Source organism: Gigantopelta aegis, chromosome 11 (genome assembly GCF_016097555.1).
Source record: "Gigantopelta aegis isolate Gae_Host chromosome 11, Gae_host_genome, whole genome shotgun sequence".
Lineage (NCBI taxonomy): Eukaryota > Metazoa > Mollusca > Gastropoda > Neomphalida > Peltospiridae > Gigantopelta > Gigantopelta aegis.
In genome coordinates this window covers 18,006,106-18,020,895 of record NC_054709.1, presented here as the reverse complement: position 1 = coordinate 18,020,895, position 14,790 = coordinate 18,006,106, and the positions used below count along the sequence as shown (strand labels likewise).

At 35.8% G+C, this 14,790-nt stretch overlaps 1 protein-coding gene across 1 annotated transcript; it reads right to left on the bottom strand.

Moving 5' to 3' along the window:
- Window positions 1-2,427: 2,427 nt before the first annotated feature.
- LOC121385410 (beta-1,3-galactosyltransferase 1-like) lies at window positions 2,428-10,370 on the bottom strand. Its single transcript, XM_041516081.1, has 2 exons — window positions 10,197-10,370; window positions 2,428-5,014 (listed from the first exon to the last, which is right to left on the bottom strand). Exons 1-2 carry the CDS (start codon window positions 10,238-10,240, stop codon window positions 3,925-3,927), a joined length of 1,134 nt encoding a protein of 377 aa, XP_041372015.1. The 5' UTR covers window positions 10,241-10,370; the 3' UTR covers window positions 2,428-3,924.
- Window positions 10,371-14,790: the final 4,420 nt, after the last annotated feature.

Below are 14,790 nucleotides of genomic sequence, written 5' to 3'. Positions count from 1 at the left end.
GCGACAGGAAAATCTATAGAGCCCAATTTACGAAGCCTGTTTTTCTTAAATACAGGTATTTAAGCATTGAAAATGCAGTTACACACCTGTAAGACATACAGGTGGATAAACAGGTTTTCTAAATTCTACCCATAATGTTTAATGTTTACCTGCAGCGTAGCAATCAACATAAACACCACAGATATAAATACTACCACCCCTCAGCCTTAAAGTGAATCAGAAAAAATTGGGGGTCAAGCTACTAATTTCAGAGATAACGGGTAGCGTCTATGACTACCCTAGGTCTGCACACATTTTTTACAGGTACCCCATACATGTTTCAAGCACAAAGCTACATGTACTTGACACAGTGGTACTAGAAAATTAACATTGCATACTTTTTTTACCCAGATGAAACTATTTTATTTTTACAACCAACACTCACATTTATCACCAATCACAAGAGTTATGGTGTTAATTTCTCTATCAAAAGTTGGGTGCACTTCAAACAGGAAGGAAGGAATTGTTTTATTTAACAATGCACTCAGCACATTTTATTTACGGTTATATGGCGTCGGGCATATGGCCAAGGACCACACAGATATTGAGAGAAAAAACCTGCTGTCGCCAGTTCATGGGCTATTCTTTTTGATTAGCAGCAAGGGATCTTTTAAATGCACCATCCCACAGACAGGATAGTACAGACCACGGCCTTTGATACACCAGTTGTGGAGCACTGGCTAGAACGAACCCAGCCGGACTTTATTTGGTCTAATAATACCTACAGACATCTTGAACTTTGTAGAACATTTCAATAGTGTACATGCTAACTAACTAATGTAGCTTGGTTGTCCAGCAGCTTTAATATCCAGTGGATAAAAAAAAAATTTATAATTTATTAGTCCCCTCCCGATCCAACCGTCTGTCTGTCCATCTGTACCACATAGTTTTCCAGATTTTTTTTTTTCCAGAATGCCTTGAGATATTAAACTGAAATATTTTCTATATAGCTTTATTATGTACAGTTACAGATCAAGTTAAACTTCCATGGCGATTTACACTTTTTTCACAGAGTTATGGCCCTTGAACTTACGAGACATGAAAATTTGTTTTCCAGACTTTTTGTTTTGCAATGGCTAAAGATATTGAAATTAAATTTTGTATATACAGCTTTATCATATACGATTACAGATCAAGTTTAACTTGAGGTAAGGTATGACCACTGAATTTAGGAGATACGAAAAACATTTGGGCCTGGTAGGAGACATGTATTGCTTTAGCAGTTCTCTCAGAATGCTTGTTCTATTTTATTTTGTGGATGGAGTTATGCTAAGAAAAAAATTACCCCCCATTCTTTCCTGCCCTGCCCTAGCAGTATTGACATTTCTTTATCAAGAATATATTAATATTAGCATACAAACTGTACAATGTATGTGGCAGATGTTTGTTACTATAATAGTTGAAATATACATGTACATGTAAATACTCTGGATCAACAAACGAATGTTTCACCAAATGTTACACGACCGATTAAATACACTTTACTACACAAAGGAACAGGTCAATAAATAGATATTTACGTTACGATGTATACAAGTAACTAAAAGTCTGGTTATGACATCAACCATAACCCAATAGGCCAATATACTGAGCAACAAAACAAATATGGATACTAATTTACCCAGGACTTTTAGAATTTTTATAAAATCCACTAGCCATGGGATCAGTGTATACAACACTGAATAAAATAGAATGATTTTAAGAAGAGTACTCTTTTCATGATTCTTATTATTGAAAAAAAAGATCATAGTTGTATGCCGATCAACTATACGGATCCTAATCAATGAATGAATGAATGTTTAACAACATCCCAGCACGAAAAATACATCGGCTATTGGATCCTTAATCAATTGCAGCAGGCGCATGTGCAGGGGGTGGGGGTAGGGGGGATTGGGGGTTGAAACCCTTCCTACACTAAAATACACATCAAGAGAAAAAAGAAGAAAAAAAAAAGAAAAAAAGAGAAAAATTAATTAACCCACCCATCTACCAATAAATTCAACACTTTCCCATTTTCCCCACCGTAAAGGGACAGACCCTAGTTTCAACCCGTGGAAATTAAAACTAAGTTTAGTTAATCTACAAACCTGTAACACAACTGGATAAAGTTACAATTGAGTGAAACATGAGTCTGTTACTTCGAAATGGTGAAATACCCTCTTAAAAACTGACGAAAACTCGACTCCATAACTGTTAAAAATTCCTCAGATGCATGTGCGTTTTTAAAAATATGATAAATATATTTTGTGTTATTAAAAACACCAGGATGACCAAAAACACTTCGAATGTACAAAAATGGATAAATCTAACAATAAAATCTAAGTAAAGTAGGACTTCAGTTATCCAAAATGGCTTTAATAGTACAAAATATGCCTTAGTGTTTAAAAACTAGGGTATGTCCCTATAATGTTAATTTTAAAAATAACTAAGCAATAAGCTTTTGCTAAATACATAAATAATATATATATATATATATATACACATGTATATATAAATACTAAATAATGCTGATACAATTATTTTCAGATAAAAGTGTACCTTTGGCAAATATTTAATATAGATCATATGAATATGAGCACCATCTAATCTTAAGGGCAGTTGACAATGAATGTCTTCATAACAATACACAACCCTGTGAATTAACTAAATCAATCGGCAATGCCATAGAACATTCATTGTTTCCGTTTTCTATGTCCTTTTGTTAATAATTAATTTTTTGTAATCACTCTCTCAAACTTTGAAAAGGCGAAGTTTTTAACAGGAGACTTGATTTTTTTTCAATTAAAAAACAATAATAATAAGCAAAAATATTATATTAACCCAATATTATTATTTTATGATTTCGATATCTTTGTTTTTATGAACAACATTGCATAAATTAATTACGAGATTACAAGAGCTTAAAACTAGTATTCAACAAATAATGTATAATTCATAAAAACGTAATGCACCAGGTCCTGTAATCTCTAAAAAAACGACATACGCATTAAAAATGAAAACGGTTAGTATCAGCCCTATACATTATGACCGATTTGGTTGCATACATGTGACCATTTTTTTATTTGGTGAAAACAACATTTCATACTATCTATATAAAAATATAAGTAGGTGCCATCTGGCTCCTAGATGGAAAAGTTAACGTAAACGGACGAGTATCCAGACAAATGTAGGAAATATGTTCATCTACTGTTTGAATTATTAAGTCGTTGCCAAAGGCTTATATTTTAATGCACTGGACAGTATACAACTAACTTGCTCAAAGACTACAAAGTCTATTTTAATAACGGTTTCAATTCTTTTTTTTTAAATATGGGATAATAATACTCTATTCCTTTGTTCCAATAACGATTTCCGTTGTCATACAGTTACAGGATAGTATAGTAGGCCTAATGAAGCACACAGTCATATCTGTTATTCTTATGAGAGGCTATACAATCGTAACACAATGAATCACTAGCATTTATAATTTTTCGATTATCATCAGGGTACATGTATGTATTTCTATATGCATAATCCCACAGACAGGATAGTACATAGGGATTCAATATCAATTCTCAATATGGTAATACTTTAAATGGCTTTCCATAATCTGTTAAAGGAGCAAATTAACCAATCCCCCAACAGCCTCGTACGCAAATATTTTTGCAGAATTTATTTTTATATGTCAACCTTTTGACAAAATTAATGACTCTTATTATTACTGTATGATTTTCTTAACCCTTAGTAACCCTAAAATTCTCCCATTTTCTTTCTGGGGAGGCCCTCCTCCATACCCCCATGCAGTCAACATTGTAAATATTTAATTTCATAGTGCAACACCCAAAAAAGATTTTCACACAAAAACACTGCCTAAATATTTTAGTCCACCCTGAGATCTGCAGGGAACTATGTTTTACAGGTTAGATTTGCACTATACAGCTCACGGTGAATTTTAAACAATTCTGCAGAGTAATATCTATGTCCGGTGATTGCGTCTTTAAAGAAACATCCCGTTGTCGGTGTTGTGATGTAGTTAAATTTTGGATTATGAAATCGGGGTATTCCCGCTTTTCTTGCCAGTAAGCCAGTGATATACACATCCTCTAGCCAAAATGTCTTTATTTCTAACGATGCTTTATACAAATCGGCTGCTGAATTGGTGGTCATAGCATACGTTGTACCGGAAACATATTTCGGATAAACTTTTTCCGAAAAAGCATTTAGAGGTGTATACCATTTTGACCGCTTGTCCTGGATGGGTTTGGCTCCTTGAAATATATGGCCCATGATAAATTTCGGTGGTGTCATCTTCACCAGATCTTTCAAGAGGTTTGGAACGTTCACATACATATCGTCATCTGCCTTGAGAACAAACCTGGAACCTGCACAATAGGTTTTGGCCCAGTTGAGCAAAACGACAGACTTGATGCTCAGATTTTGATAGCTGTCCACGAAGTCCGCTTGTACTATATCACTGTAAAGCTTGCTTTCATTTTCCAGTTTTTCCTGCAGAAACGGGGAATTTACGCGTCCAACAAGAAAGACCAGTTTACTGTTGCTCAGTTTGAGGTGTTCCGGTGAACCCCACGTGCTTCTCACACCAACCCGCGGGTGATAATTCTTCACCGCGGTACACACGATTATGATCAAAATGGGCGGACTTCTACAGGTGTCTGGTTCGTTGATTACATATTTAAAATCATGTGGGACGATGTTCTGAGATGTGGTGGAATTAGTCTTGTTTGAAAGTGAAAGTAAAACTGGTGGGAATGTTTCGGTTAATTCTACGCTCTCTGGTGGAATGTTGTCTGTTTTATCGGATGCTATGGCTTCTACTCGATTATGAAGGTGGGATTTACTGAAGACGTTGAAAGACCGAATGCGAAAGCCACTCCAAAATACGATCATGTTGACGCCAATGCAGACGATGAACAGAAGACCCAGGCATAGCCACGATCTTGTGTAAAACCGCTCACACAAATACACGGCCATTGATCTGTAAAATAGAAAAACACAAGTGACAGATAAATTCGGGACTCACACTGGGTATAATTTTGTTTGACTATTTCCTTAAAAAATAGTACAAAATGGCTATAATTTAAAACAAATATTTTATCAGCCAAAAACTAAATGCTGTAACCACTTTGTAAAAAAAAAAATAGCAATTGGTTAATTTGGCAATAAACAGGGTAAGTTCTTATTGATGACGCCATTTATAGAATTTTTAAGTTAATACATGTATATTAGTATATACTTTTGTAATATGCTATAATTATCATAAATATATCCATATTATTAATATTTTATAATATGACTGTAAGATAGTGATATCAGGGCCCCATCCCTGACACTATCATATACTGAACCACAAAAGAAACGCGAGATTTTTAAATGTCATTTCTATATGGTAAATTATAACAATTTATTTCGGGGATGTAACTGTCAATATTACAAGACATGCTGGTTTATGACTGAGACCCAAATTGCAGGTACCCTTTCAACTTTCCATGAAACGACACGCCAAAACGCACCTGTCTCGAAGGCCGTGGGTGGCAGTCGCAAACAACTGTCATGAAAACCGAAATGCACGTGCATCTCGTGGAGGTTATGGGTATAAAAACCAACTTGAACCGCGTTCCTGGCATTCGTAATTTGCATGCATCAGGTATGACCCGATTGTCAGCAGCGCAGAGAGAACAAGCTATCGGCCGATTGCAAGCCGGGCAGCGTGCCCTGGTTGTTGCTAACGCTTACAATGTCCATGTCAGCACCATCCATCGTCTACAGCAGAGGTACATCAACACCAACAGCACTGCAGACAGTCACCGCAGCGGGCGCCCTCGGGTGACCACGCCCAGGCAGGACCGCTACATCAACCGGCAACACCTCCATGATCGCTTCAGAACGGCCAGCATGACAGCTCGCGCGACCATTGGCACTGGACAGCGACCAATCAGTGACGACACGGTGCGACGTCGACTGGCCGCCAACAACCTGTTTTGCCGACGTCCCGCTCGAGGACCTGTCCTCACCGCCCGCCACCGTCAGACACGACTACAGTGGGCTACACAGCACCAACATTGGCGGCACCAACAATGGAGGTTGATAGTCTTCTCTGACGAGAGCCGGTACTGCGTTTCCAACTCGGATGGCAGAGTGAGGGTGTGGCGTAGGAGGGGTGAACGCTACAGAGACGCATGTGTCCTGGAGAGAGACCCGTGGGGTGGCCAAAGCATCATGGTTTGGGGTGCTATAGGCCTGAATCAGAGAATTGGGCCCCATTTGTTCCAAAATGTTGGTGCAGGCAGAGGGAATGGCATCACAGCGCAGCGCTACGTTGACCAGATTCTAACACCTCACATAGTGCCCTTCTTCACGCGTCACCATAACCACGTGTTCCAGCAGGATAATGCTCGCCCCCACACGGCCAGGATCACCATGGACTTCCTGCGTCAGCACAACATCAGAACCATGCCGTGATTTGAACCCGATTGAACACCTGTTCAATGAAATCCAGAGACGGCTTAACCAGGTGGTCCCACGGCCGACAACTCGTGTGCAACTGGAGGCAGCTTTCCTGAGGGTGTGGGCACAGGTGCCAATGGCTTTTGTGAACTGCCTCGTGCACTGCATGTACCGACGGTGTATGGCCGTTTTGAACACCCAGGGAGGACATACACGGTATTGAACATGTCACGCCCTACAATCTTGATGTGCTGGATCCCCCCACTACCTGAACACAGGCAAACGACCCAGAGACTGTGGTCAAAGTGCATCCAATAAATTGACTTTATCAGATTTTTCAAAATTTATCTTTGATATTAATAAATTGAAACATATTTTCTCAGCCACACATGTGTCGCGTTTCTTTTGCGGTTCAGTATATTTGTTTTTGGGGTAATAAACTTGTTAAAAAAAAAGAAATTATAATAAAATTAAAAAAACCCCCCAAAACAGGGAGAGTCCTAGTAATTAACATAGAATCAAGGTAAAGTTTGTTTTGTTTAACGACACCACTAGAGCGCACTGATTAATTAATCATCGGCTATTGGATATCAAACATTTGGTAATTCTGACTGTAGTGATCAGAGGAATCCTGCTAGATTTTTCCTAATGCAGCAAGGGTTCTTTTATATATATGCACTTTCCCACAGACAGGAAAGCACATACCACGGCCTTTGTCCAGTTGTGGTGCACTGGTAGGAACGAGAAAACACCCAATCAGCTGAATGGATCCACTGAGGTGGTTCGATCCTGTGACGCAAGCACTTCAAGCGAGCACTTAACTAACTGAGCTAAATCCTGAGGTACCAATACCAAGGTAAATCGCCCCCAAAATACTGATACCAAACCTGAAATTTCAATACCCCTAGCTCTATTGAAAATTTATTAGCAATTACTGTTTAACGTTTTCAGATTGTGAAGTTATTTCTGAAACTTGCGTAGCGAAATCACTCGGTCGTGATTCTGAACAAAATGTTTTAAAAATTGTACGATTTACGAAATATGGATATGAAGAGAGATTACGATAAGATATATGTTATATTTATTGTGTGCAAAAAGTGATTTGTTGACCTAGCCCGAGTAATCTCACAGGTACCCCAAACCAATAATTATGGGTGTCACGATACACATACCTCATCATACGTATCACAATACATAGCCCACAATACGATACGTATCACAATACACAGCCCACAATAAGATACGTATCACAATACATAGCCCACGATACGATACGTATCATGATACATAACCCACGATATGATAGGTATCACGATACATAACCCACGATATGATACATATCGCAATACAATGTACATAGCCCACGATACGATACGATACGTATCACGATACCCAATTCGATCACTGTGTTTTCACAGTAAAACAAGAAGTTGAAGCTTAGGAAGTGATTTAAAAAAATAAATAAACCTAATAAAAGTAAAACACTGATTATAGTGTTATACTGTTACTAATATAATATAAATACAACATAACCGTTTTATTAGTTTTATTGAGCACTTATTTAATATCTGAAGTATCACTTTAAAATAATTCTGTACTGCGGTAAGATGGGGGGTGTTCAACTAGTTTCGTAAAGACCACAACCTGATTGACAGATAAATATGTTTTTGTTTTTTTTAATATAAATATTAATTTCATCCATATGCAGGCCCTTTTATAATGTGTGACAGATACTTAAAATGGTTATGTTGTATAAATTATACGGATATTAGTAACAATATAAGACTATGAAAATTAGTCTTGGTTGTTATTTTGTTTTTTGTGTTGTTTTTTATATAAAGATATAAGTACTCTTTAAAACTAATAATTAGCATAACAGTGTGTTTAAAAGTGGAAAATACAAATAACAATTGAAAGGTGTAGGAGTCCGGTGTTTAGAACGTCGCCATGCGTGTCTGCTGAAATTGCTTGCTAGTGTAATTGTCTGCTAGAAATTGTCTGCTAGAATCTGCCTGCTAGAATCTGCTTGGTAAAAAACCCCACCCACAGTCGGACTTTTTTCCTTTAAAGTTTAATTCTTTAAGTGAAGATCGTTTCAAAGTAAGTATTACTAGGTCTCCATGAGCTTGAAATAAGACCACAATACATGATTAGTGTGGGAAAACGTGATGGTAGTTGTTATTTTAACCGCAATTCCGTTCTGAGCAAAATTGCTCGGAACCGTTCAGATCTGCTATAGGCTTAATGCCTCGGCAGATTAACCTCGCCATGTGCTTGCACTCGAGGTTAATCTTGATGAACTAGTCATGAGGTTTAACATGCACATTCAGAGCAAGCTGATTTAGCGCATGCCTGTCATGAACACAGGTGCAGGCCTCGGCCATCTCCTCTGTCCACGGTGTAGTGGTGTTACACCAACCTATCGAATCGTTAAAACTAATTCTGGATAGGAGCCGGTACCGGGCTGCGAACCCTGTACCTACCAGCCTTATGTCCCATGGCTTAACCACAACACCACCGCGGCTGGTTGCTAAAATACAACAAAATTTTTAATTTTGATGCCTAATACCTTTGTAAACATTAACCATTTTCGACGAAAAGTGACTGTGACTGACTGTCATCGACAATAATAATATTACCATCCCAAACTGCGTTCACCTAATGACAAAAACATGAATACGATATTTACGGAAATACTATTCTACATTTTTCAGCTACAATGTATGTGAAACGTAATAGATTGCAATCAATTAACGTAAAAAATCAACAATGTGGACGTAAAACAAATCCATTCTAGTAAACAAAAGTGAAACACCCTCCGTTGAACAGGAAAGAGTGCAATGTTTCTAACTACATTCAGACGCATGCGTTTGCAAAAGGTATCGTACCGTGCATGTGCGGTTCGTCATTTTCCATTTTTAAGGCCACTACATGAAAAAATATGTTTAACTATGCATAGTTGACGAACAATTTGTTTCGTATTTTTTAAAAGGAAAAATTCAGTTTGTCAAGCGGTCTGGTCCGCGTTTTACCAACAACCATCGCTATCACTTGATGTTAATATTGATAGGCCATACCAGTGAATAGTTTGTAATTCTAAATATTTTTTTTAATGACTTGATTCTTAATTAACACAATTTATACGCTCAAAATTATTTACAATTGTTATGAATGGATTATGAATACTATTCACTACAGTAGAGGCACAAAAATGTTGCATATCTCTTGCAGATCGAATATAATAATTGAAAACAAATTTTAACAACAGGGGTCTTAAAAGTCATAACAATTAAATGCTTTGGCCTTGTTGATCTGGCAGTGTAAGATCATGTGTCATGATGTGACACACACCGAATGTTAATTCACCTTCCTCCATTTTAAGTCATGAGGACCTGATATCAGTAATTTTAAGGAATAAACAAAAACGACTGAGTAAAATTAATGGTTTTAGGGGTTTGTAAAATTTTGTATTTAGATACTGACTTGTTAAAGTTGTTTGAACTTTATTATTATAATAAAGTTTATTGTTAATGAAAATGTTCTAGAATTGTGAAAAAAAACCTTACAAATGAACGACAAGCAGACAACAACAAATCGGATATTAATTACGCGAACCGTGCACGAGAAAACAAAGTGAACGGAGTTGGAAGCATGATAACGCAGTTAGGGACGTTGACGATAAATATATAATTAATAATTATAATACAACTTACGATTCGATTTCACCTCCTTCACGTTTTACAAACACATTTTCCATTTATAAATGGTAAAAAATCTATTGATATTCCATAACAACATATTCGTATTCTTTTAATTTAGGATATAGCATCATAAATGGCATGTTTTGGGGTTTTTTTCCATTTTGATCAAACTCAAAGTTTTCTCGACAAAATTTCACCCATTTTACAGACTGGTTTTACAATTGTTGATACGCCACATACGGTTGTTAGTCTCGGTCGATTGAAACGATTTGCAAAATATACTCCTAACAAAAGGTTAAGCATTAACATCCAATTCTAGCATAATGTCATGTTTGACAGTTTGGGTGTGTTGACTGCATGGTCAAGATTTTTACCGTCGACATACCAAATTTAAAACATATCGGGATGCAGTCGATTCGTCCACTGGACAATTCGTCCACTGAGGAACTCGAGACGATTCGTCCACTACAAAAAACCTGTACCGGACGATTCGTCCACTGGGTTTTTATTTCATCCATTATTACCCCATATTTTTTTTGCTGTGTCATAAATTTACAAAGGTGAAAATAAATTATATTGCATTAGATTACGCTTGGTTGATGTTTTTGTAACAATGCTCTGCAGACATAATTCTTTGGCGTTTCTATTTATTCGGTTATTGTTTGTTTCTATAATGTACGCCTTTCACGCTACATGTCGTAGGATGTTTTTAGTACAATGTGCCCAGTAAAGATAATCTTTAGTCCTTCCCTTTCAACGTGGTAAGTGTACAGGTGTCCTCTATTGTGATATTGTGAAGTAATTAGCAATGCAGGCTCATTACTGCTTAAAGGAAACATGACACGTGACCATATTATAGCTCATTTTAAAAGAAAAATGATATAAAAATAATATACAAATAACTTTATAACAATAAAATACGTGTAGTTAACTTAAAATGAAGAAATTACGCTAATCAGTATCAAAGTACGATTTATGCATATTTCTTCGTGAGCGTTCGGAAAAAAAGGGAAGTGACGTCAGAGCCGCTGTACTCTTCCATTGTTGTTAACTGTTTATATATGGAGTAAGGGGCTTACGATCTTTTCAGTCCAACAGTGCCGTACTGCGCGGCCTTTGGGTGTAAAAATAAACAGTTTAAACGATCGGGATTGTCTTTTTATGGTTTTCCAAAGGATTGTATCCGAAGAAAGACGCGTGTATTTTATCGCAAAAGAAAAGATTGGACACCAACACCGCATAGTACTTTGGTGTCAGCCTATTTACAGCCCGGAGCCCGAACGTTACCCGGAGACAAAAACAGTACTCTGTTGCGAATGCCGAGGTGTACATTGTACATATTTGGCACAAAGATACACCTCAGCATGATGTATTTATATATGTTAAAACAAAAATGTAGAATTTTTTATTTATTTATTTTTTTGGAAAAAATAGATTTTTCATGTTAGGGCTGTAGGCCTACATAACAAAATCTGTATTCGCCGTCCGAAGAAGGAAACGTCAATAAGTAATTAAATATGGCATATACAAACATGGGATTTGGCATGAGGATACATCTCAGTACGATGTATTTAAATATGTTTTTAAAAAATGTGTAGAAAACAATAATAATTTTAAATAATGTTTTTAATCTTCGGGCGGAATACGTCACAAAAACGTTCCTCATCGCCCGAAGCCCCAAAGCAACACGAAGTTCAATACAAAATAAACCACTACTGTCGGTGTCGAAATAACTATTATGTTTCATCCACGGGCTGACTTGAGAATCGGAGTGTTGTTTTAGTTAATTGGTCCTTTCTTTCCGTGGCCTGCACATGTGATTCCTGATTGGCAGGTGTAAATTGCAGAACAGAACAGAACAGAACTTTATTACACTCAGGCCGTTACACAACGGCATGTGAGGAACATGATATATAAACTGTAGTGACAAGATAGGGTTTACAGGAGACAATAGTACAATAGTATTAATACAAATGCAATAAAGTAATAGAGACAATAGTATAATACAAATGCAATAGAATAATAAGGAATAATATAATACAATTAGAATAAAGTAATGTAATGTCACATTATTGTAATTCCTACCAAATGTGCTAATCAGACATGCGCACACATATATACATGTATACTTGGGTAGTAATAAGACATTGTACATAATTCATATACATATATTTTAGGGTTTACTGCATTTATTAATAATTTCTTTTATTAATTTACATAATTTCTTGAGAACACTATTTTGCTATTCGTCATTAGTTGTTTAAATTTCAGCGTACTTGGTTTATTATAATAATATGGCTTAAGCAAATTTTTACGGTAGTTAGTGAAATAAGTACATGTGAATAAATAGTGAAATTCGTCTCCAATATCATTATTGTTACATAATGTGCACGTTCGATCTTCCACTGGGGTGTTGTTTCCAGCGTCCTGTTTCGATTGGTAAGTAGTGATTAGATGTTCTAAATTTGAGTAATATAGTCCAAACATGTTTGTGGTAATATAATAAGATATTTTTCTAATCTAAGGTTTTCCTTAAATATAGTGTACGTTTTACCTTTTGATGATAAAGTTATGTTTGTATTCCATTGTTGTAAATACTGGTCGTTTTGTCTTAATTTTACTTGATTAAGAAGTATTTTTACGGATGAAAAGTTCCGTGACATACAAACATTTGTCATGCCTAGCTGGTTAAATATATCTTCGACCATTTTTATCCATTTATAACTATATCCATTAACAGAAGAGTCGTGTAACATTAATTCATGCAGTAAAAACGATGATTTTGTTTGTTTACCAGATACGATACGGGCCCAAAAACTTATAATTCTTTGTTGAATAATTAGTTTAAGGGGTCTTCTTCCTAGTTCTCCATATAACATGAATAGCGGGGTGCCTTTTTTAACTGGTAAGATGTGTCTTAGGAATTTTATATGAATAGTTTCAATGATATCGATGTTTTCATAACCCCATATTTCGCACCCGTATAAGAGAATCGGGAGTACAATGGAATCAAATAGTTTTAATTTGCATTCTATTGAAAAGTTATTGTCTTTGGATTTAGACAGAACAAAGTACATTGCTTTTGTTGCCTTTTGAGTTAGTAGTTTTTTGCTTGTATTAAATTTTATTTAGTTTGGTAAAAGTAAGACCTAAGTATTTATATTCTTTTACGTTTTCAAGCACATCATGTCCAAGTATAAAAACTTTCTTGTAATCATTACTGGTGCCATTGAAAATGATTATTTTAGTTTTACTTGCATTTACTTTGAGTTTCCATTTATTGCAATATTGTGAAAAGACATTTAGGGATTGTTGTAAGTCAGAGGCGTTTGATGCGAGAAGCGCAGTATCGTCAGCATATAATAAACATAAAAAGTAAAGAGCTGTTTTATCGAACGTTTCATCTCTATCCAGGGATACCCCAGTACAATTTTGGCTTTTTAAGTAATTATCTAGATCATTTTAAATACAGGGAAAACAGGACAGGCGACAAATTTTCTCCTTGTCGGACACCGATGTTGCATGGAAATAGCTCAGAGGTTTCGGTTTTTTGTACAAATACATGACTTTATTCCTTGATACATTTGATAAATTATTTTAAAGAATTTTCCATTATATTATTTTCTAACAGTTTCTGCCATAGGCAAGTTCTAGAAATAAGATCAAAAGCTTTTTGGAAAATCTACAAAAGCACAAAATAATTTCCTTTTTCTTGTCTTTAAAATTTCTATCAGAGAATGTATATTAAATAGATGGTCGGTAGTAGAGTAGCCTTTTCGGAAAGCAGTCTGAGATTCATTCAGTATATTATTTTCTTCAATAAAAGCATTTAAATCGGTTATTTAAAATTGTGGTGAACAGTTTAGAGATGCAACAGAGCAATGTTATTGGTCTATAATTTTCTGGTAACGAACGATTTCCTTTATTTTTAAAAATGGGTTTAATTAATCCAGTCAACCATTCATTGGGAAAAACACTATTGTCGAAGATTATGTTAAACAGTTTAATATAGATTGGTAGTATTATGCCGGCAGTTTGTTTTAATGTATTCATTAATGATATTGTCGATTCCAGGTGCCTTACCGTTTTTCAGTTGTTTTATAGCATTTAATATTTCATTTTCTTCAATTCTACTGTTTAAAACATTTTCACTATCTGAGTCTATGTTATTAAAGTTTATTTTTGTTTCGTTATCGTCCGATTCGCCTTTGTTTAGAGTTTGGAAAAAATGATAGAAAACATCTAACGGTGGTAAGTTATTATCTTCGTTAGGTCGTTTAAGTAGTTTGTAAAAAGCTTTTGGGTCGTTTGTCCTCAATTGTCGCATTTGTTTTTCAATATTAAATCTTTGGACGGAATGTTCTTTCAGCAAGGACTTTTTATACGTTTTACTTGCATTAATTAATCTTTGTTTATTTTCTAAAGTTATTCTTTACCAGGGTATCGACCAGGTAAGTGATTACCACGGTCTAGACATACGCACAAAATACGTGCAAGTTTTTTTAAGATCACAGGGTATTGTGGCGTAACCTGTCGCGACTATAGTACAATGTTAATGGACATTATCAGCCGCCCTGCTTCATTACTGTAAATAATGCTGTAAAAC

Coding starts and splice junctions, on each gene's coding strand:
- LOC121385410 (XM_041516081.1), bottom strand. CDS start 10,240: ATGGAAAATGTGTTTGTAAAACGTGAAGGAGGTGAAATCGAATC. Junction 5,015..10,196: donor GAAGGAGGTGAAATCGAATC/GTAAGTTGTATT, acceptor TCTATTTTACAG/ATCAATGGCCGTGTATTTGT.